The sequence below is a fragment of the Tympanuchus pallidicinctus genome, unplaced genomic scaffold (genome assembly GCF_026119805.1).
Source record: "Tympanuchus pallidicinctus isolate F22 unplaced genomic scaffold, pur_lepc_1.0 scaffold3, whole genome shotgun sequence".
Taxonomy (NCBI): domain Eukaryota; kingdom Metazoa; phylum Chordata; class Aves; order Galliformes; family Phasianidae; genus Tympanuchus; species Tympanuchus pallidicinctus.
The window spans coordinates 57,341,161-57,363,746 of NW_026294747.1; the positions used below are offsets into that span (position 1 = coordinate 57,341,161).

At 49.9% G+C, this 22,586-nt stretch overlaps 2 protein-coding genes across 5 annotated transcripts; one reads left to right on the plus strand and one right to left on the minus strand.

The window, feature by feature from the left end:
* The first annotated feature begins 251 nt into the window (after window positions 1–251).
* STYX (serine/threonine/tyrosine interacting protein) lies at window positions 252–17,051 on the plus strand. Of its 4 annotated transcripts, XR_008209714.1 has the most exons (13): window positions 252–445; window positions 5,894–5,926; window positions 6,866–6,919; window positions 7,526–7,623; window positions 7,837–7,897; window positions 8,987–9,023; window positions 9,524–9,563; window positions 9,655–9,705; window positions 10,275–10,347; window positions 11,348–11,441; window positions 12,215–12,327; window positions 13,446–13,622; window positions 14,635–17,051. XR_008209714.1 is itself a non-coding variant. In XM_052696687.1 (12 exons), exons 1-11 carry the CDS (start codon window positions 389–391, stop codon window positions 12,286–12,288), a joined length of 672 nt encoding a protein of 223 aa, XP_052552647.1. In that variant the 5' UTR covers window positions 252–388; the 3' UTR covers window positions 12,289–12,327; window positions 13,446–17,051. The 4 variants fall into 4 exon arrangements, 3 of the variants coding, with proteins under 3 accessions (XP_052552647.1, XP_052552648.1, XP_052552646.1); XM_052696687.1 differs by having other exon boundaries at window positions 13,446–17,051; XM_052696686.1 differs by lacking the exons at window positions 13,446–13,622; window positions 14,635–17,051 and having other exon boundaries at window positions 253–445; window positions 12,215–12,716.
* GNPNAT1 (glucosamine-phosphate N-acetyltransferase 1) lies at window positions 15,998–22,089 on the minus strand. Its single transcript, XM_052696694.1, has 6 exons — window positions 21,961–22,089; window positions 20,487–20,674; window positions 19,618–19,680; window positions 18,783–18,910; window positions 18,484–18,545; window positions 15,998–17,504 (listed from the first exon to the last, which is right to left on the minus strand). The coding sequence occupies exons 2-6, from the start codon at window positions 20,656–20,658 to the stop codon at window positions 17,357–17,359; spliced, it is 573 nt and encodes a 190-aa protein (XP_052552654.1). The 5' UTR covers window positions 20,659–20,674; window positions 21,961–22,089; the 3' UTR covers window positions 15,998–17,356.
* Between the last annotated feature and the right edge of the window lie 497 nt (window positions 22,090–22,586).

The window sequence follows — 22,586 nt, forward strand, 5'->3', positions numbered from 1 at the left end:
CACGCCGGGCTTGAATCGATCCCGGCTCCGCACGGGTCGCCGCCGCCGTTCGCACAGACGGAGCCTGCCGTCACCGCGGCTCGGGGTCGGTCCCGCTGCGGGTGCCGGGCGGTTGGGCCGTTCGGAAGGGGCGGCAGCGCGGGGCCGCGTCCCTCCTCACACCGCCCTCGGGATGGCGGGGCGGGGCCCGGGGGCGGAGGAGGAGGAGGAGGTGGAGACGGAGGAGGAGGAGGCGGCGGCACGGCGGCAGCATGGCGGCCAGGAGCGAGCGGCTGGGAGCGCCGCCGCCTCCCCCGCTTCCCCCCGCCGCCCCCGAGCCGGAGCCCGCCGGGACGCTGCCCAAATAGCCGCCCCGCCCGGCCCCGCCCCGCACGGAGAGCGCCCGGCCATGGAGCTCGCCAAGCCGGCCTTCCCCGCGCTGCCGCAGGCCAAGGAGGATTCGGAGGTAGGGCGGCCCGGCCGGGGTCGGGGGGGGGCGCCGCCCGCGGGATCTCCGCGCCCGACCGACGGGTCCGCGGCTCCGCCGCCCGGCACCGCGCCGCGCTCCGGCCTGTCCCCGCCTCGGGCCGCGATCCGGGCCGGCTCGGCCTCCGCGTGCGCCCGGGGAGCCCCGAGCTCCGGCCGGCTGGGTTGGGCGGTTGGAAGCCGGCGAGCACCTGCGCGTCCCCCGTCCGACAGTTGGCGCTTGCTCGCTTAGGAGCGAGTTGGTGAGCGGGCGGGCTGCCCGAGCGCCGGCTGTGGCTCCGGACAGCTGCCGGCCGGCGCGGCTCAGCACCGTGTCTGAGTGCATTGCCGTGCCGTCACGCCGCTGCTCCGCGTCCCGCAAACGGGAGCGTCTGTTACTGCATCAGTGGGATCAGTTGTGCTGTGGGAAGCGTGCGCTGCTCTTTGGACTCGTTTCTAATTGGAAGCCGGGTTATAACGCAGTGCTAAGCGGGTTTTGTGTCTCGTTTCCGTAATCTCTCAACGACACAACGTGTGTAATGGTAGAGCTTCCATTTCTGTGGAACCGTAGCGGGGAATTTCAAGGGCAGTGTTGAAAACCTGGAAGTTATTTCGTTTTTCAGCACTTAGCTTTGTGTCTGACCCCAGCACTGCAGCTGGAGCGTGTGGGGGAAGCAGAAAAGTTGTAGTCGGTGTGCAGATATCCAGGCTGGCTGTGCAAGAACTTCTGAAGCACAGGGTGAGAGCTGACAGCCCCAGGCCTCCAGCACAGCTCTTGAGAAGATGCTTTGGAAGAGGAAACTGAAGCCGTTCTGCCTCCAAACTGGTGGAGAGCTGAGGGTCGAGCCCTGCATCTTGCTGCCAGGAGGCTCTTTAATCAGAAGCACACGAGTGTTGTTTGCAGGGGGATGGCTGTGTGCGGTTTGGTGCTGTTTTGGTAGGTTGGACTTTGAGATATTGATGGGAAAGAGGTTGAGCTCGGGCAGTGCCTGCTTCTGGTCCTGCTGTAGGCTGCCCGAGGGCAAGTGCAGCTCTGTGCTCGTGTTCAGGTGTTTCCAGTGCCTGCCTCTTTGTCCTGGCTGACACTGGGACAATCTGTTATAAACAAAGCAAAAAAGCCAAATTGGTGAGCTGATAGGATTGCCTGCACAGCTTTGCTGTAGCGCTGGCCTAAGGATGAGTGAGAGAGTGGACAAGGCTGTCTGCTGGGTGACTGATGGCAGCCTGTGGTTGGGTTGGCTTAAACAGTGAAGAGCTGTAGCGAAACAGACTGAATTTTTCTGCCCTGCAGGTGGTTTGTGATGTCCCTAATCTGTATGTAGTATGGATCCCTGCAGGCGTTCGAGGCCAGGCTGGATGTGGCTCTGGGCAGCCTGGTCTGCTGATGAGCGACCCTGCACACAGCAGGGGGTTGGAACCAGGTGATCATTGTGGTCCTTTGCAACCCAGGCCATTCTGTGGTTTTTGAACTCCTGGCCTCAGCCAGCAGTACCTGTAGGAGTTTGTGAAATGCTGTGTTGGGACACGCTGCCGGAATGTGCCTGCTGGAGGGAGCCCTGCCTGCCTCCTCCTCATCCCAAACCTGATAACATCAGCGGAATTGACAGGCCAGAAGTTTGCTCTGATTGCTCTGTGACGTGTGCTGCTTTCTTTTCCTGTAGCTCGTGTGTACTTAGGGCTCATTCAGGCAGTGAAAGCATGTTTGCTACAGGTCAGGCACAGACAGGTACATGCTGGTGTCTGCCACGTGTTGCTGTGAGGCTGTGTCGGCTTCTCCCAGTCCTGCTGTCCCAGCTGCAGCCTGGCTGTCTGTCCAGCCCTGCAGTGTGAGCTGCTGAAGCCCAGAGGTGCCAGCTTCCCTTACTCTCTGGTAAGCCCATGCCAAGAGCTGCCCTCCGTTCTGCAGGTCCTTATGCCAGTTGGTTTGTTCCAGTTTTGTTTCCAGTAGGTGCTCTGAGTGTCTGTAACGATGCACGTTGTTTTATAGATCAGTGACAGCAAATGTGTCAAACCCTACTGGTAATACCGATTGAACATAGCCTAGAAGAGGTTTCTGTGCTTAGGTTGGTTAGGTGTGGCCTAAAAATTCCATAAATCTCAGGAATGCTGGCATTTCTCTCCCTGTGTAAAGGCTGGCCCACAAAACAGATCTCGAGTTTTGCAGCGCATCACTGTGCAGTGAGTGCCTTGCACTCATGTGTTCCTGTATCCACACAGGGCATAAGCACTGTGCCTCTCCTGTAGTGTAGAGTCATAGAATGTCCTCAGTTGGAAGGAACTCATGAGGATCATCAAGTCCAACTTATAAAGGCTAAGAATCATAAAATCATATCACAGAATGGCCCGGGTTGGAAGGGACCTCAAGGATCACGAAGCTCCAACCCCCCTGTGCCATGCAGGGCCACCAACCTCCCCATTTCACAGCAGCCCAGGCTGCCCAGGGCCCCATCCAACCTGGCCTTCAACACCTCCAGGGATGGACGGGGCATCACAGCCTCTCTGGGCAGCTGTTCCAGCACCTCACCACTCTCACAGCACACAACTTCCCCCTGACATCCAACCTCCATCTGCCCTCCCTCAGCTTCAAACCATTTCCCCTTGTCCTGCCATTATCTCCCCTTTCACAGAGTTGAAGGAGCTAAGGAGCTTCTAGAAGAGGGTCGGGTTGGTAGCAGTGCCTGCTGCTGTATGGGTGCAATGCCACATCACAGCGTGCTTGGAGAGGTGGCATAGGGCTGGAATGGTTCAAGGAATTTAATGTCAGTTATTCTTATCCTTTGAAATAATTTACCCCATCCCTGCAGGCATTCAAGGCCAGGCTGGATGTGGCTCTGGGCAGCCTGGGCTGCTGGTTGGTGACCTGCACACAGCAGGGGGTTGGAGCTGGATGAACACTGTGCTCCTTTGCAACCCAGGCCATTCTAGGATGCTATGAAACCTTAAATGAAGAACGATAGTGGTGGGATATATGATGGGAACACAGCAGTCATTGCCCATTTATTATTTTTCTTCGAACACCAGTGTGTTTGCCTGCAAGCAGGCTGAGCATCAACTAGTATTTGTGATCAGGGCTCTCCATGCTTTTGGTAGTGGAAGTATCAGCTAGGTGGCTAAGTAGTCAATTTGCCTTTCTTATTCTGCATGTAAAAATGAGCTCTCTTTAGCCCATGCTTTTTTAAAGAAATGTTCATTTCCATTCTGCTATATTTAGCCCAAAGCATTACCTGATGTCTGACTGCTTTCAAACAGTGCGGCGGCACAGGCTGACTGAAGGTGGAACAAATTCCCTGAGCTTTCTTCCTCTTACCATCACTAGAAAACCCCTTAACTAAAACTACAGCTCTCCCCCTCGTCTGCAGGCTGTGGAAAAGAAGTAGGAAGGCTTGTGGTGGTGTGCATTCTGCCTGCCCACAAAGCAGAGCAGAGGGTATTTCAACCCATGCTGTGCCAACAGGCTGGGGCCCAGCTCACCTGTGAGCAGAGGGGGCACAAGAAGGGTTGTGTCCAGCTCTCCTGACGTCATGTAATCTGAATGTCATCCTTCTGTCTGCTTGGTACTGATAGAATTTGTTTGCAGGAGTCTCAGTTTCTGCACGACAAAGCCAAAAAATGGAGCAGCCCTGCCACTTGGCCACGTGCTTGGTGTAAGCAGAGCTCTGCCTTCGCTGCTTTGGTAGCTCTGTGTGTTTTCAAAAGCATACGATTCTCAATACAGGAGAGACAGGAAGCTGCTGGAGTGCATCCAGAGGAGGGCCACAAAAACGGTCCCAGGGATGGAACACCTCTCCTGCAGGGCAGGCTGAGAGCTGGGGCTGTGCAGCATGGAGAAGAGAAGGCTCCAAGGGGATCCAATATCTAAAGGGGAGCCACAGGAGAGAAGGGGACAGACTCTTTAGCAGGGAATGTGGGGACAGAACAAGGGGAAAGGGTTCCAAGCTCAAAGAGGGGAAGTTCAGGTTGGATACAAGAAAGAAGTCTTTTGCAGTGAAGGTGATGAGGCACCGAGCAGGTTGTCCAGTGATGTGGTGGATTCCCCATCCCTGGAGGCTTTCAGGAAGGCTGGATCAGGCCCTGGGCAACCTGATCTGGCTGTGGTGTCCCTGTGCATTGCAGGGGAGTTGCAGTGGAAGAGCTTTGGAAGCTTAAAAGAAGGAATGTCAGCCTCAGAAAACTGCAGCAAAGTGCACTGAAGCTGACTTAGAGCACTCTTAGAAGGAAATGGAATGGGAGAGCCAGGGAGAGTGAGGGGATGGGTGTGTTATCAGCTCCCTGTCTGCTGCCAGCTCAGGCTTTCCCACATGGCAGAGAGGTGGCTGACAGGGCTCTGCTCTTTAACACGTCACTTCAGGTAACAAATTCTGGGTAGTGACATAAGGGCATCGTAAAGGCAGTGTGGTTGTGATGGATTGGTAGGAGGAGCTGTGAATTGAGAGCTCAGCTCTGCTGGGGGGCATTTTGCATCATTTTGCATACCGTAATCTCGTTAATCATGTTAATTTTTGAAAGCCTCTCCGTGTTGTCAGGAAATGGACACCAACTAGGAGCAATTCTGCCCTTGGATAAAGACAGCATTTAATCTGAGATAGCATCTTTTAGATGCTTGCTTTGCAGGGTAATCCCCAGGAAGCTGCACCTTTTTGGACTGTGCTCAAGCCAAACGTCTGGGGCCAATACTGACTCCCATTCTTGTTCTGAACATCTGTGGCATCTGTCATGCTTTGGGTTGTGTGTTCCTTTGGACTTGGTACTGCTGAGCTCTCGCCTCCTGGCTTTGCACAGCCCCAGCTGTGGTGACAGCCCCAGCTCCCTGCTCTCCACGTGATGGAGAGGAACTTGTGGACACAGTGAGTCCCCTTCACCAAAGCGCTGATGAATTCATGTTTTCATTTCACTCCAGATGAAGGCTGTAAATTTTCCAGGTATATAAATAGAGTAGTAAACACACTTGTGTGCTCCTGCAGAGTAACTTCAGCTTTTCAGAAGTGATTTCTCATTGCACTGTTTGAATACTTGGACAAACCCAGGATTCCCTTGCTTCTTGATGAACACGTTACGCTGCCTCACGTGCAGTGAAGTAGCAGGGTTGTGTTCACACACCCTCAGGTCAACCTCCATCCTGCTGTCCCACATCTGCTGTGTTGGGATGGCTGTGGGGTGAGGGCAGCGGGTGCTGTAAGAAAGGACAGGAACAGAATGTAAGGAAGGATTTTCCCTGTTAGCTTTGGCTGCTCCACAAAACAGATCTCGACTTTTGCAGCACATCACTGTGCAGTGAGGGTGCTGTGCTTTGCACTCACGTGTTTCCGTATTCACACAGGGCTTATAAGCACTGTGCCTCTCCTGTAGGATGCAACCTACAGAGGGAGGCCTTGTCTTCATATAACTGATCTCTGCTTGGCTTTGTTTTTCCCTCCCTGTGCTCACAGAACTATTTTTGCTTTCTTTGAAGGATTGGACCTATCCCATGAGGAGAGAGATGCAGGTATGGCACACTTTCCTTTTTTGTTCAAGTCAAAACCCTCGGTGCCCTCTGTATGAAAAGGAAAGTGCCCTACAAACAAAAGCTGCTGTCAGGATTGATCTTCAGGGGTGAAGTACAAACACTGTAGTTTGTTATAGAATCCTAGGATGGCTTGGGTTGCACAGGAGCACAGTGCTCATCCAGCTCCAAGCCCTGCTGTGTGCAGGTCGCCAACCAGCAGCCCAGGCTGCCCAGAGCCACATCCAGCCTGGCCTTGAATGCCTGCAGGGATGGGGCATCCACAGCCTCCTTGGGCAACCTGTGCCAGTGCCTCACCAACCTCTGGCTGAAAAACTTCCTCCTCATATCCAACCCAAACCTCCCCTGTCTCACTTTAAAACCATTCCCCTTGTCCCATCACCATCCACCCTCACACACAGCCGTTCCTCTCCTGTTTATCCGCTCCCTTCAAGCACTGAAGGCCACCATGAGGTCTCCCTGCAGCCTTCTCTTCTCCAGGCTGAACAAGCCCAGCTCCCTCAGCCTTTCCTCATAGGAGAGCTGCTCCAGCCCTCCCATAGAATGGCTTGGGTTGGAAGGGACCTCGAGGATCAAAGCCTTGTCTCCATGAGTGTTGTAGCAGATGGTTGCTGGAGCTACGTATTGCAGCTTTGCTTTTTAACTTGAATTCTGGGGCTGGTAGTAATCAAACTGGAATTTATTCCGAATGAAGGACTGAATTCCTGTTCCACAAGAAGATCCTCTGCATGCAGATCATGTTGCTTTTATTTTTGCCAAACTGACTTTGTCCCCTTGTCCCATGGGAGGTGTGGCTGGGTGATGTCCCTCGCTAACATCTCAGTTATTTGTTTCCCTGCCCGTGGTCTGAGTGCAGTGCAGTGTGTTATTTCAAATCCTGTTGCCTTGATATTAAATGTCTGTTTTCTGCCCCCCCCTTAGGAAATTTTACCTGGGTTATTTTTAGGCCCATACTCTTCAGCTATGAAAAGCAAGGTATGATTTTCAGAACAGTATCTCCCCAGGGAGCTTTGCGATACGTCCGAGTGTGTGTGTATCTGTGGAGGCACACGTTGGGTTGCAGCATTCATGCAGCCCTGTGGCACCTTCCCTGCAGGGTGCAGGCAGCACGTGGTGCATTTAAGGGCTGCTTTCTTAGCCCTGGGGGCTGGTATCGATTCCTTCCCCTTTCCAGAGAAGGTCTGAACACTGCAGCCATGCAGACACTTGCAGAAGCTGCATTTATTTAACGATCCTGAGAGCTAATGGGTTACCTTGGGGTGGGGGGAGGTGGAAATAATTTCAAGGGAAACCAAAAGGGGGGCACAAACAAGTTCCCTGAGCACCTTTATTGCCTGCCCCTTTATCACTGTTAGAAATGCTTTTCTTGCAAGTTCTAACCTTTGTGGTGTTTTCTCTTTTTAAACACACATGTATCCCCATTTTGTTTCACACCATGCTTTGAATGTCAGAAAAGCAGCTCTGATTTCCCTTGAGGACTTGGTGTCACTCATTATGTATTAAAGTATGACTTTTCTTTTAATGGCCGTGTAATGGATGGATTCAGCAGCCTAAAACAAAAATCTTTTCCTTTTTTTGCAGCTACCTATACTTCAGAAGCATGGAATAACCCATGTAATATGCATACGGCAAAACATCGAAGCCAATTTTATTAAACCAAACTTCCAGCAGCTATTTAGGTGAGAAACAAACGTGATGTGCTGACCTGAAAGCAGTTGATAGTCTGATTTTAAACACCTTATTCTGTATTGATAAGATTGTGTGTGTGTGTGTGTGTGTGTTCTTTGCAGTGGTTTGAGCCATGTGGGTTATCCTGGTGTCCTGCAGGTTGCAGTGTTACTGTGTGCTCACACACTGGAACACTGTGTGCTCAGTGACTGTTCTCGTTGCAGGTATTTAGTCCTGGATATTGCAGATAATCCAGTTGAGAATATAATACGATTTTTCCCTATGGTAAGTGTTGGTTAATGGGAGTGGGTTGGGAATAGGGCTGCCCAGTGAGATCGTTATGAACCAAAACATGCATGGTTTCAGATGTGGGGAACCCAGCCTGAGGCAGGTGAAGGGCTCTTAAGTGACCTCTTATTGCCCCACTAGCAAGTGTGATCAGCTTGTTCCTACAGGTAGGGAAGTGAAGGTGGAATTACAAGAGCTGTACTTTGTGATGGCCCCAAAAGAAGACAGTTCATGGGAGAATAATAGTTATTTTGGAAACCCTTGTCCTAAAGGAAACTGGTATCTTGGGCTCCATCAGCAGAGGGGTGGCCAGCATGGACAGGGAGGTGATTGTCCCTCTCTACTCTGCCCTCATGAGGCCCCTCTGCAGTGCTGTGTCCAGGTGTGGAGCCCCCAGGATAAGAAGGACAGGGAGCTGTGGATGCCCCATCCATCCCTGGAGGTGTTCAGGGCCAGGTTGGATGGGGCTGTGAGCAACCTGTTCTAGAGGGAGCAATCTCTGCCTGTAGCAGGGAGTTGGAGCTAGATGATCCTTGCGGTCCCTTCCAATCCAAACCATTCCATGGTTCTGTGCTTTATTGCTACTTGGAACCTTCCCCACAATAAAAAATGCAGCTTTTGCTGTTCATTCGGTGAGCTGTTTCAACCTGGTACTGTTCTGCAGGCCTCACTGGATCACGTCATGCCTTATTAGATTGCTTAGAGCTGCTTTTGTAATTGAAAATGTCATTGGAGAGCCTTGGGGGGACACAGGCAACAGCAGTGCGGTCCAGGCCATGCTGGTGTTGATGCTTGTGGTTTCTCCTTGCCCCACAATGTCCACCAAAGATGTCTGGAAGGTGCTTTGTATCACAGTGCCCTAACGTGCCTTGCTGCATCTCACTGACTGTTTTATGGGTGATGAGAAGCTGTAGTTCAAATCAAAATGCTCAGCTGAACTGAAGTCTAAGCCTGCGTAAATAAATCGAATGGTTGTTGCTGTGTGTGAAGAGCAAGGCAACAAATTCTGCAAGCAGTAGGAACATCTGTAAGAAATCCAGAAGTTTGAGTCTTTTGATGGTTGTTTTTTTTCCCCTCTCTTTTTAGACTAAAGAATTTATTGATGGAAGTTTACAAAGTGGAGGTAAATCAGACTGATTTTCCCTTTATTGACCAGTACATTGCTCTTAAAGCTTTAAAGCCTTGAAGATGTGTGTGGTAGATGCTCTTAAATATGAAGCTTTCTTAAATTTAGGGGGGTGTAATTTTGTTTGACTTGAACTGGTTACACAAACTCAGAGTCAGCTGTTCTTTTCCTCTTTTGATTTCAACTGCAAAACAAACCTCTTCATACATCTTCCCTTCATTTGAGACGTGTGTGTTCCCCAATGGAGAGCTTAAATCTGCACTGTGGTCCCAGGATGCTGATCCTGTTACTCAAAACCATCAGAGGAGTGAGGATCCACGTTTCTGTGTCCCAGAGTAGTGATGCACAGAGTGCATTAGTAGCAGACTGAAGTGTAACACACTCCTGCTATTCTCATGCTGTACTTTGCTGATGTGTAGTTGCTCATAACAAGTTAAAATGGTGTCTCAAAGAGCTTCCATTTGTACAAGTGTGGTTTTGGGTTTTTTCTTCCTCAGGAAAAGTTCTTGTCCATGGAAACGCAGGGATTTCTAGAAGGTAGGAAAATATCCATCCTGCTTATTATCGTTTTACTCTATTGGAATATATTTCAGTGACTTAGAAAAATGTGTTTTTATTTTTGTTTCAGTGCTGCCTTAGTTATTGCATACATAATGGAAACGTTTGGCGTGAAGTACAGGTGAGAGCAGGGTTTGTACAGGATGGTCTGTCCCATAGGGCAGAAGTAAGAGGGTACTTAAGAACAGAGAAGCAGTCTGATATATCTGTAGGAGTAACAGTTTTAATTCACGTGAATTGCAGTGGATGATAATCCTGGGGGCAATGCACAGTGCTGCACTGCCATATGAGCCAGTTGTTACCCCTGAGGCTGGGTGAAATCTTTCACATGGGGAAGATGATTCCATCTCCAGGTTTGCTTTCGCCCTTCCATGAAGAAGCAGGCACCTTCTGCTCAATGCAGCCCACACAGACCGGTGCCTGGCTGTCACACTCTGTAAGAGGGACCCATGTTTTAAGACATGTTTTAAGCTGCATGTTGACAACAAGCCAGCAAGTAGAAGGTTGGGGTGGGCAAAGAGCATGCTACAACTGCTGCCTTCTGTTCTGCCCAGAAACCTTCAGCTAAGCAAAGCAGTTCTGAGCAGGCTGTGTACTTCTCAGAACTGGTAACCTAAACTCCTGAAGCCCCACAAATCTGTCACAGTCTGTTTTCCACTCAAGTATTTTCTGTCTCCTTCTCTTGTTTAGGGATGCGTTTACTTACGTTCAAGAAAGAAGGTTCTGTATTAATCCTAATGCTGGATTTGTCCATCAACTTCAGGTGATGCTTTGTTCTTATTTCTTACTTCTGGGCTTGTTCAGCCTGGAGAAGAGAAGGCTGAGGGGAGACCTCATGGTGGCCTTCAGTGCTTGAAGGGAGCAGATAAACAGGAGGGGAACGGCTGTGTGTGAGGGTGGGTGGTGATGGGACAAGGGGAATGGCTTTAATGTGAGACAGGGGAGGTTTGGGTTGGATATGAGGAGGAAGTTTTGGAGCCAGAGGGTGGTGAGGCACTGGCACAGGTTGCCCAAGGAGGCTGTGGATGCCCCATCCCTGCAGGCATTCAAGGCCAGGCTGGATGTGGCTCTGGGCAGCCTGGGCTGCTGGTTGGCGACCTGCACACAGCAGGGCTTGGAGCTGGATGAGCACTGTGCTCCTGTGCAACCCAGGCCATTCCAGGGTTCTATTTTTCTAATTACATCTCAAAACTCATTTGTTGAGTCATCTTGCTACAAAACCAACTCTTCTGCTTAGGCTTAACTTTTCCTGTGAAGCTATGCTTTGAGTGAGTGTCAGGAATTGATAGCAGACCTGGGGAGGAAAATGAGCAGGTATCTTAGTTCATTAGATTTAAACTTTAGACAAAGAAAATCCAGGAATGGAAGATAACTGAAAACAGCTCTGTGCACAGTGGTTAAAAGGCTCTTGAAACAGCTTAGTTGGTGGCCAAGGAAAGTGCAAAGTGGGTGTTGTGGCACACATCCATGTTCCTTCTTGATGCTCCCATTCATAGATGATGAAGTTCAAAGGTCTGAAACCACATTTTTTCAATATCGTGGAAATCTTTCTCTGTTTCTTAAATTCATTTCTTGCCATCCTTTAGATTTTCTGTTGCTCTGCTTGCTTGATGCTTTTTGTTGTTCATATCAAAGCAGCAAAAAACTCTCCTGCTTTGAAACCTTCTGCCATTTCTGTAAGACACCTCCTGACGTGTCCCCTCCACCTCCTCACAGGGTATTGGACTGAATTAACAGCTATGTGTATTATTAAACTTTTTCAGGAATACGAAGCCATCTATCTAGCAAAACTGACCATCCAGATGATGTCACCGCTGCAGCTGGAGAGATCGCTCTCTGTTCCGCCTGGCACTACAGGTCAGCAGCCTCTTCTGTTGTGTGTGATGCCACCTGCTGACCCTGCTGGTGTGTGGGGGATGCTTCACACCCAAAGCAAGCCCCCAGCAGCAGAGAGTCATAGAATGGCCTGGGTTGGAAGGGACCTCAAGGATCACGAAGCTCCAACCCCCCTGTGCCATGCAGGGCCACCAACCTCCACATTTCACAGCAGCCCAGGCTGCCCAGGGCCCCATCCAACCTGGCCTTCAACACCTCCAGGGATGGACGGGGCATCACAGCCTCTCTGGGCAGCTGTTCCAGCGTCTCACCACTCTCACAGCACACAACTTCCCCTGACAGCCAACCTCCATCTGCCCTCCCTCAACTCCAAACCATTTCTCCTTGTCCTGCTGCCATCTCCCCTTGCCAAGAGCTGACTCCCCTCCTGTCTGCAGGCTCCCTTTAGGCACTGCAGGCTGCACTCAGGTCACCCCACAGCCTTCTCTTCTCCATGCTGAGAACCTCAGACTTTTGGGAAAGAGGTGTGTGTGCTCACTTGAAACAGAAGAGAAATTAAGTATGGGGGAGAGAAAATATTTGGGAAGCCCAAAAAATAGTGGGCTCCAAAAAACAACTTCTCCATGTGGAGATGGGTGAGGGAAGAGGAGTGCAGTGAGCAGCAGGCTGTCTCAAAGCTGAATGTCCTGACACATCCTCCAAGAAGACATTTCCAACTGTCCTGTAGCCCTACTCCCAGCCACGTGTTGTTACAGCTGATGCCTTTGTCTTCTCCTCCTCCTGCCTCTTTGTAGGAAGTCTAAAGCGAATGCATGAAGAGGACGAAGAGCTTGGAACCATGCAAGTGGCAGCAGCACAGAATGGATGAGGACAGCACTGTTTGCATTGTGAGCTCCTGCTGAGAAAGGTGAAGAAAACTAGGGGAAAAAAAGAGAACTAATGCAAAACGATGAACACACAGAGCTTCTTTTCAATTACATGTTGCTTTCAGATGTAAATCTGCCTCTGCAACACACTAAGCATCATTTTTAAGATGTTGGACTTCTTGAATGAATAGATGGCACTGATTGTTTTACTCCTTTTTTACACTTTACAGTTTTATTCTAAACCAAGATTTTTGGACTTGCAAAGAGGTATTATTGCAATAATGCACTTTTCATACTTGAAATTTCTTTATTTGTATGATATAAAGTTATTACTTTAAACAAAATGCAAGCTGGGGGGGGTTTGTTTATAAAGTTATTTGTGTAATTTATAACAAGAGACTTTAGTAAAGAAAAAGTTTGCTAAAATTCACTTTGTTCTCACTGTCTTATGGTCACACTCAGATACGTGTTTTACAAGCTGCACTGTGCACTGCTGTTGACAGTTGAGCAATGGCAGTGCTCTATTCAGCATTAACCCTTTATTTGGTTCTAAAATCTCATATGGAATTATTTTGAAGCTGGCACTGAGACCATATGAAGAGAGAATATTGTTCTAAAATTCTCTGCTTGTATTATGCAAGCTAGTTTACTTTACCAGAGTACTGGTTCCTGATTAGTTAATAAAACAGTCCTGTGCTAAATGAGTACAGGTGGCAGTTACTGATTTCCCAGGCACGAATGCTGTCAGAGCGTGGTGTTGACTGAGCAAATGGGGAAGCTGTTGGAATGAATGGGTCTGTTTGGGAAATGGGCTGTGAACAGCTGGGCTGAAGACAGGGGAATGAATATAGAAGACATTTGGGAGGCTGAGCACCCAGCTTTGTTCCCTGTACTGGTAGAGCTGTGTTCTGTCGGTCCTGGAATGAGCATCCTGTGCTGAAGGCAGAAGTGGCAGCTGGATGGGGGACTCTGTGGGGGCAGGTGTCTGTAAGGGCATGAATCTGAGCAGTGAGGATCTCTTCTGAAGCTGCCTTTTGCTGAAAGGCTGAGAGCTTGTTTACCCTGCAGGACTTCTGCCTCGGTGTATTGAAGGCAAGTGGAGCACACCTGGGACTTGTTGAGCTTTGCTTAGTCACTGATTCTCTGCCTTCTCTTGCAGTTCCCCAGAAGCTTTGCTGAGGGACAGTCCCTCCAGAGCAAGCCTGAACTTCTTAGCCTATGTCAAGGCTACTTAGAGACCTGTTACAAATAGCAGATTCTGGCTTGAAAACTACTGCCTGGATTAAAGCGTGCTGCTGGAACAGATGCTGGTGACAGCTGAGGAAATCTTCCTGCAGTAAGTCAAGGCTTTTAGTTGAGCCAGGACACCTGGGCTGAGGCTTTGTAGCCTGACAGTCTCTCATGTGTAAGGTGAAGGCCCTGTGTCACTCAGGGAGCTTCAGTGGAGCTGGGAGAGCAGCACTTTCCCTTTATTGCCATTTGTCCTGTGCTGTGTGCTTCAGTGAAGAAGTTATGTAAATTCTTCAGAAAAAAAAAAAGTCTTTGGAAAACGTATTGTGCTTGAGTCAGGAAACTTCCAGCTTTAAAAGAACAGCTTTGAGGCTGTTGGGAAATGAAATCCTCAGGCACCTCACCACTTAGGCTCCAATGCTCCCAGTTGGCTGTGCAGTTTGTGGATGCCTCCCTCGTGCAGCAGACACCAACTGCTGCCAGCTGCAAGCTTCTCATGAAGCAGGGCTGGGAAACAGAATTTCTGAGTAAAGCTGCTTCCTCCTTCAGCTCCCACGGGCCTCCTTGGGCAAGAGTAGAGATGAAACACAGACAAAAGAACGCTGCTGATTCATCCAACCATCCCCTGCCAGAGAGCCTTATTCATGTCTAGTCTGGTTCTGTTACCTCACTGGGGTCCTGCAGTTTCCTTGGGGAGACTGTCTCACCAACTGTTAGGCTTCATGACTAAGGATTTCCCACCAGTTGTCTTTTCACTCCATTACCACCTTCCTCTGACTGCTGAAGTCGTTGTGGCGTGTGCCTGCTGCCCTGCAGATAACAGCCTCTCAGATCCAAAGGGATTCTGAGATGAGATTTTCTCTTACATACTACTATGTAGCTTTGTATTTGAAGCTGTCATTGCTTGCTTCTTGATAGTAGGTATTTCAATTACCATTTGCTTTCTGAGGTTAAACTAGAGGTGGCATTTGGCAGCAAGCATCCCTGCCTGGGGTCTTTGGGTATCACTGCAGGCTGAACTTTTTTCCCTCCTCAGATTCAGAGGTACAGTTGCAGCACTGAAGTCTTTGTATTCCACAACTGTATGTTAAGGTAGAAGAGTTCCCTTTCCATTTTAGGGGAAGCTGGGTGAAGGAAGGAGCTAGAGATGGCATACTGTGTGTGGAGAGCTACAAACCAAGGACTGGAGGCTTAAGGAGCAGCTAACATTGAGCTTTGGAGAATCTGGTGGTGAAGTCCAAGCTATTGGAAAGCATCTCCCTGTTTGATTTCTGACAGCATCTGTGGTTCCTTTGTTCTCCCAGGAGGCCTTGTCCCTCCTTTTGAGCCTGTGCTGCTGTAGATAAAGTAGTTCTATCCGTTCAAAAGACACAGTGTAATTGAGTATCTCCTGCTTCTGTTGCTCTTAGTGGCAATTGCCAGTTCCTGTGAACTGACAGATGAAAATGCATGTGCCATGTATTCTTCCAGCTGGCTGAAACTGCAGTGACATTTGTATGTCACTAGCCAGACTGTTAGCACCCCTCAGAGCATCTGCCAGCACTTAACAGAGCCATTCCTTACCATGCAGGGTTGGTGGTGTGCTGAATAACTTGTTGAAGTCTCATTTCTGCCCTACAGCTTTCACACTTTTCCTCCAGAGGGATTGCTGACAGTTCAGCAGTTAAACTGCACCTTTCCTCACACAGCACAGCTCTTCTGTACCTCCAGCCATCCCCAAAAGGTGAGGCTGCCAAGGTTGGCAATGTCATCTCTAATACAGAGCAGAGGGCCCTTCCGTGTTAAAGCAGGATTCCTCCCAGCAGAACAGAGCCATGCAGCCACAAAACCGAGCTTTCAACCTCATTCATTTGTTTTACAATGATCTCAGCTGAGTACATCTCACCCGCTCCTCACTGGCACTAATCATTTCATTAGCTCTTAATGAGAGCCTAGAGCTACTGAGATGGCACAGTATCACAGAGCTCACATCATCCACTTCAAAGTAGTGGAAGTGCAGAACTGATTTAAACAGGGAGAAGCAAAACACTCCACGTTGCTCACAGGGGTCAGCACACATCAGCAGATGTTTTATAGTTCTATAGTTCTCTAGCTGCTTTCAGCTGTCAGCAGAGCCCCAGTTCCCCCTCAGGTACACACAGCCCTAGGAAATGGGTGCCCAGGCTTAACTGCAGCTTAGCAGAAAGTGGGTGAGAAGCTCCAGTCTGGCTCCTGAGGCATGCAGGGCTCAGAGCTGGACTTGCTCTCATTTTCTCACCACTCCTGGCAGCCTGTGGCTGCATCTGTAAGCAATCAAGCTGTGCAGATGCACACCTCAGGTTTCGTGCCTTCCTCTAAAGGCATCCACGAAAGGCATCTTGCTTCACAGACATCATGCTTCATGAGGTGCCATACTTGAAATCAACATGAAGACTCAAAAAAAAACAAAGTTCAGTTCAGAAAAGCAGATCGAAGGTACAGCAGTATCAAAAGCAGAGCAGATGTAGTTGGCAGTCTTAATTTATTCAGCTTAAACAAAGATTTTTTAAAAAAATAATCAATAAATAAACCAGGCATTACCAAGGGGACACTGTATTGAGTACCATCAGGGACATTAAACAGAACCCCCCCACACCTTAAAGTAGCTCTCCTCACCACAAGGAAAGGACTTTCCTTAAGGCCTGTTCACAAACAAGGCTGGCTGCTCTGTGCCAACCTTTGCCTATTCATAATGCCCTATTCACAGATGGAGGATTTGTCATCCTTGCACAAAACACGATTGTTGAAGTGAGGGCTTCGTATATTATTTGCTTGCCTCTGGGGGCAAAAGTGCTAAAATCATTTATCCAATCTTACAGAAGAGGGATGCTTGCAAACAGCAGCTATCCCTCAGGACACTGATCTGGGATCTCGGGGCTGGTTTGAAATGCAATAGGTAGAAGTGGTTACCAGCAAAACCAGAGCTGAACTGGCCCAAAGGAGTTCAAGTACAGCAAGTTGGTTGGATGCGTTGGGTGAAGCTGAATGTGTTGGTACCTTCTTATAGGTACAGGCATTGGCATTCCCACTGAGTACCAGTAAAAGCCCACTGGAGATGAGGTGTATTCTGCCTGTCAGACATTCCAGCTTCCTATTTCTGTTGCAAATCATGGGTTGGTTTGTCATAAAAACATAATTGTCCTGAAAACATATTAAGTTATCAGCTAAAGTGCAGGGTCCCTGCATGGAGGACTATGCATCCATTTAGGCTCCAAAACATTGGCTTCAACAGAGCCCATAAGGATCCCCCAACGACACTAACAGCAACAAATCCAGTTTCAGAAAGCAGTGCCTATAAAACTTCAGGTACACGAACATCAACAGCACTTCAGTGAGGTTTCATGGAAAGAACAGAACAAATTCCCATCCTGTAGTACTGACTGCATACGAGAAGCATCCCTACCCACCTACACCACCCTTCATTGAAGTACAGACAGGAGCACAACCCCACAAAGCTGTACTTTGGCTACCAAGAAGAGAAGCGCAAACCTTTAGAAAAATACAATGCAAGAAAAGATTTGAGATAAAAATATAGACCTTTGGTTAAAAACCATCCCTTAACAAGAGTCCTTTGAACTCAGCTAGAACAAAAAAAGCTTCACTTAGACTGAACAGTAGTAAAAATTAGTTCTAAGAGCTAACCCACAGAACCCTCCTAGAATGTCAGTACGCTGCCTTTTCTTTGCAGGATTTACACGTCTGATGTTCAGGATTTATAGGGATCGTTATATCTGCAGCAATAAACTATATCAATTTGTCATGAAGAGAATGTACCACGAGCTCCTCCACCAACAGTCTGTACGAAAACAGTGCTGCAAGTTCTTAATTAAAGAACCGTTGAAACATGTAGTTTTCTTCAGATACCAAATAGCCAAACTTCTTGTAGAAGGCCACGTTTTTTGGCAGACACTCGAGTGTGATTTTGTAACAGTTCAGTCTCTTACTTAGCAGTGTAAGAGTGGACGTTAATCTGAAAAAGACAGAAGAACAGCAGTTAAGTGGGATGGCCCTGAACACAGGAAGGCCCAACAGTTAATTAGCTAAAAGATATCAATGACACTTTTTAAAGGAGCACAGCGCTCATCCAGCTCCAACCCCTGCTGTGTGCAGGTCGCCAACCAGCAGCCCAGGCTGCCCAGAGCCACATCCAGCCTGGCCTTGAATGCCTGCAGGGATGGGGCATCCACAGCCTCCTTGGGCAACCTGTGCCAGTGCCTCACCACCCTCTGGCTCAAAAACTTCCTCCTCATATCCAACCCAAACCTCCCCTGTCTCACTTTAGAACCATTCCAGTACACTTAGTGGTCCTGCTTTGATCCTATGCCTTCTGTAGAAAGCAGTACTCCAGATATCTGTTGATTTTTCCACTGGAAACATTTGGCAGACCCACCTACATCACCTACTCACTGATGCCTACTGACCACAGGGCAGCCCTTCCCCACCTTTAGACATAAAGTACTGAAACATTACAGCAACCTGTGTTTCTCTTCAGTACAGGCAATAGCTGCTATCCCAAGGGGGAAAAAAAAAAAAAAAGCAGCAGTGGTTTGTAGGCAATTTTATGTTAAAACTTCAGTGGTGACTTTTTAGCAAAAGGTCTGTGAGCTGTCTGGCTGCAGAACATCTGCCCCACTAACCTGCAGAACTGAAATCCCGCTCCAAGATCCTTCAGTGCCTACCGAGGGCAAAGGACAGACAGATGGCATCCCGAGAGCAGCAAAAGGGATGGGCTAAACTTCAAACATCAGCCACTCACAGCTGACTTCTGTCCTGTCACACTGATGGCAGCTGCAAACCTTCCTCTTCTCAGAGAGCTCCTGCACTGACATCAGTCATCACCACTGCAGTGTTTGCTGGCACTGATCAGCACGCCCAGACTGGGGGGCAGAAGCTCCGTGAGGGCTTGCTGCTCTGCCTGGTGTTGAATTGCAAAGGTAACAAATACTTACAGTTTGCCGAGTTGCTTTCCTCTGCACTCCCCGCTCACTACTACGTCTTCTATCCTCCCTCTCTGTGAAGATACAGACAAGTGTTAGTGCAGCACAACAGCAGTGTGCAGTCTCCCCCCCTGCTCAAGGCTCCACGCCTGCATTTTCTCCTGTCTTGTCAGACAATTCCTCCACAAACTGATGCCCTCATCACTGACTCAGCAGAAGGTATTTCATCACACAGTAACAAGGTAAAAATAACACGTGTCTGCTGGAAACACTGCCTTCTTCCTCACCACAGCTGCAGCCAGAGGAGATACCTTTGCACAGGAGTGAGTGAACTTGTGTTCTATCACCAACGTTGCTGTAGCAACGATCTGTCCAAGATTCGTATCTTCTACAACCGTAACGTAATAATCTCCAGATTTCTTCATGTGCTCAAAGGTTTCTGTGGGAGCAGACAGACAGAACACTGTTAGCCTCCGATTAATTTGCTGAATTCTGAACGCAGATCAGATTCTGAATGCTGAGATCTGAATTCAGGATCACAAAGTGTGCACCTGAGGCACCCAGGACCTTAAAGCCCCAGTCAGATTTTCCTGGCTTCTATCTCAGGGTTAAGCAGGAATGACCTGGAATGGCCTGGGTTGAAAAGGACCATAATGATCATCAACACCCTGCTATGTGCAGGGTCACCAACCACCAGACCAAGCTGCCCACAATGAAGAACCTGCCTTTTCCCTAACCACCAAGAGAACCCTCCCTGCTCAGCAGATGGGTGCCAATGAAGGCAGCAGCACCTCCTGTAAGCTTACTTATCTCTCAGTCAGAGCAGTGAAGCAAGCTCAGAATGTCACCGAGCTGCAATCAAAGGCAAACTTCTGCTTCAGCCAAAAGAAGCCACCACCCAATGCTCCCTCCTGCCACGCATCGAAAGCTCAGCCTCAAAAGCAGGTATACAACTTAAACACATCCCAGCCAAGAAGCCCCTCAGGATAACTGCAGCTGAATACAAAGCTGAGTGCCAGAATCTGCCTCAGGGGACACAAGATAATAAATCCCTCTGCATCACAGCCAGGTAGATTGCTGTCAGCATCACTGTCTCCTGGTTCTCAGCAACCTCTACGAAGTGCCAAGACACGATGATATACTCACTGATAAACTGCTCCGGGCTCACAACTCCAGTTTCAGTCAGCTGACCCAGGACCTTGAAAAAGCCTGTTACAGAAGAGGAAAAAGACTCACTGCAGGGCAGAGACATGCAAATAGCACAGAACAGCTTGACATGGCTGTCTGCAGAGCTCACTTCCCCATGGCATCACCTAGTTCAGCTGTATCTAAAGGCCTGTGCTCTGCATATTACAGACCTGGACTGTAATCTTAAAATCAAACTCACACCTTGAGCAACGCTCAGTACTTCATCAGCTTATCAGTGAACTAGCTTGAATGCAGGAGACACACATGTTTAAGCAAGGGAAGTGTCAGCCTTACCATTATGCAGTGTTTAGCCATTTGTACAGAGCACCTTTTTTTTGTGTTCCCCCCCCCCCCAGGCTACAGATGTGAAAGCTTCATAATCACACTGGTTTACACCACTTCTGTACCATAAGGAACAGCACAAACAAGCATATTCCCCCTTATATAGAACGACCAGGGTTGAAAAGGACCACAATGATCATCTTGTTTCAACCCCCTGCTGTGTGCAGGGTTGCCAACCAGCAGACCAGGCTGCCCAGAGCCACATCCAGCCTTAGAACAACACAGCCTTTAGAACTGTGCTGAGGATTATTTGGAATACTTAAATTTTAAGATTATTTTTCAGGTTATTAAGATAGGAGAAACAATGTTGAGGGTCAAGCAACACAGCAGCTATTCATCCATCATGCCAAGTGCTCAAATTCCTTCGTGATAACCCAAACCAGATAAAACACATAATCCTAACCTAATGAGAGAGAATGCAGGAATACACATGATGCAGTTCAGCACCCATTTTTGCTTGTGATGATCACACAACAGGATTCTACCTCGATTTACATCAGCTGTGCACAGCGGTCTCATGACCAGCCCATCTCCTGGCTCCGAAGGAGAAATAGAAGGAGAAAACATGGCTGTGTTCTCACTCCAGTCAAGCTCGTGCAGAATGCTTGGGTCGAACATCGGCGTGTCGTCCGGCATGGCGGTCGCTACGGGCAGCATGGCAGCAAGAGGTGCTCTGGAACACAAAGCACACACGTGAGCAATGCTTTCGTTTCACTGCTCCCCTAATGCCCAAAGAGTCTCTCCCAAAGAGTCTTTCCTCCCAGCGATGTAAAGAAAAGGGAACGACACCAAAGCTGCTGTTGGCTTTGTGTGAAATCAGAGAGCTGATCTTCACCAGATGAGATGCTGGGATAAACAAAGCGTGCGTGAGCTGAAGTCAGCACAGACTGTGCTCACCCAGAGGGGTTTTCTCTTGGAGAGAAAAAAAATAACAGACATTGAGCTGGATAGTTAGCACCTACAGCCCCCTGGAAAGGAAACTAGCCAAGTGTATGGAGAAAGCAGTGTGTACAAGCATTCTCCCCATTCATTCAGACTGGTGGTAGGAAGAAGGTGCGTTTTCCAAGCAGTCTCATCACACAGACACACGCTTCCATCACGCAGGTGACACGCAGCATCCAGGCAGGCTTCCAGAGGTTCATTTACGTCATGTTTGCTCTGTGTATTTACAGAACCAGATGCCATCCCAGCACAGCATCTCACCGCCCATTAACAGAACTGCCAGAAGCAGCTGTTAATGATTAAAGAGATGCGGGAAGTTAAGGCTAGAGGAAGCAGAGAGGGACACCTCCGACTGCACGGGCAGGAATTGCTGGTGAGTACTCTGGTACCAACAGAGCACTGCAGGAGTCACTGCTGAGAAGTCCTGGATGTGGCTCTGGGCAGCCTGGGCTGCTGGTTGGCGACCCTTCACACAGCAGGGGGTTGGAGCTGGGTGAGCACTGTGCTCCTTTGCAACCCAGGCCTTTCTGAGACAGAGCACAGCTCCAACTCAGCACAGCTGCAGCACCCAGACCTCAAAGCGAGGGCAGCTTTAGGAAACTCACTAAGGAAAGCTCTTAAATAAAGAGAGAGAATAAAGAGAAGCCTCGAAGCGCCCATTCTCACCCCAGCCCCACTAGGAAATACAGACTGCCCGCAGTTACAGCAGCAAACCAACCAACCCCCCCACCCCATAGGGGGACGAAGCAGAGCCGGTGCGAGCCTGCAGGCGGCACGGCACAACACAACACTGAACACGGCCGGCACGGCGCTGGAGGCCTGACCCCGCCGCCACAACGCACGGCCTCCCGCAGCAACAGACCGCACTCACACCTCAAGGCCCCTTAACCCTACACCGGGAGCCCGGGCGGCACTCGCCGGGCCGGGCCGGGCCGGGCCGGGCCGAGCCAGAGAGCGGAGCCCCCCTCCCGCTCCCCGCAGAGCCCGCTTTCCCCGGAGCCCCCCAGCCGCACTCACCCCGCACAGCGCACGAGGCCGCGCCGCCGCTCGCACCGGCTCCCACGCAGGCGCCGCACGGACGTGGCAGGAGGCGGGGCCTAAGGCGCACGCATGCCACGACTCAGCCAATCGTCGGCCGCGCCGGCCGCCCCGCTCTAACTCTACGCTCTCGGATTAGTAAAGAGCGGTGAGGCCACGCCCCCCGCCCTTTGGCTGAGGTCCCGCCCCTCCGAGGCGCAAAATGGCGGCGGCGCCGTGGGCGCGGAGAGAGGCGGTCGCTCGTCGCTCCGCTCGTCGCTCCCTGCCGGAAGGGGCCGGTCTGGGCGGGGAGAAGGGAGGAGGGGTGACTGGAATTTGGTGTGTGGGAGGTGTGAGGTAGTGTCTGTGATGGGGGGGACACAGAGAACGGACAGATTGTTTTTTTGCTTACAGTTGAAAAATAAACAAGTTAAAGATAACTGAGGGCTCTGCTTTATAAACAGCCGAAGTCGAGGCGTGCGTAGCGGCCTGCGCAGCGGGATGAGCGCGCAGCGCGATCCTGGGCCGTCACCGCCATTTGCCGTCTGCGCCCTCAGCGCGAATCGCTGCGCTGCCATGGAAACCGTGTGAGGCACCGCAACGACCGCCGAGCCTCGGTGCAAGGG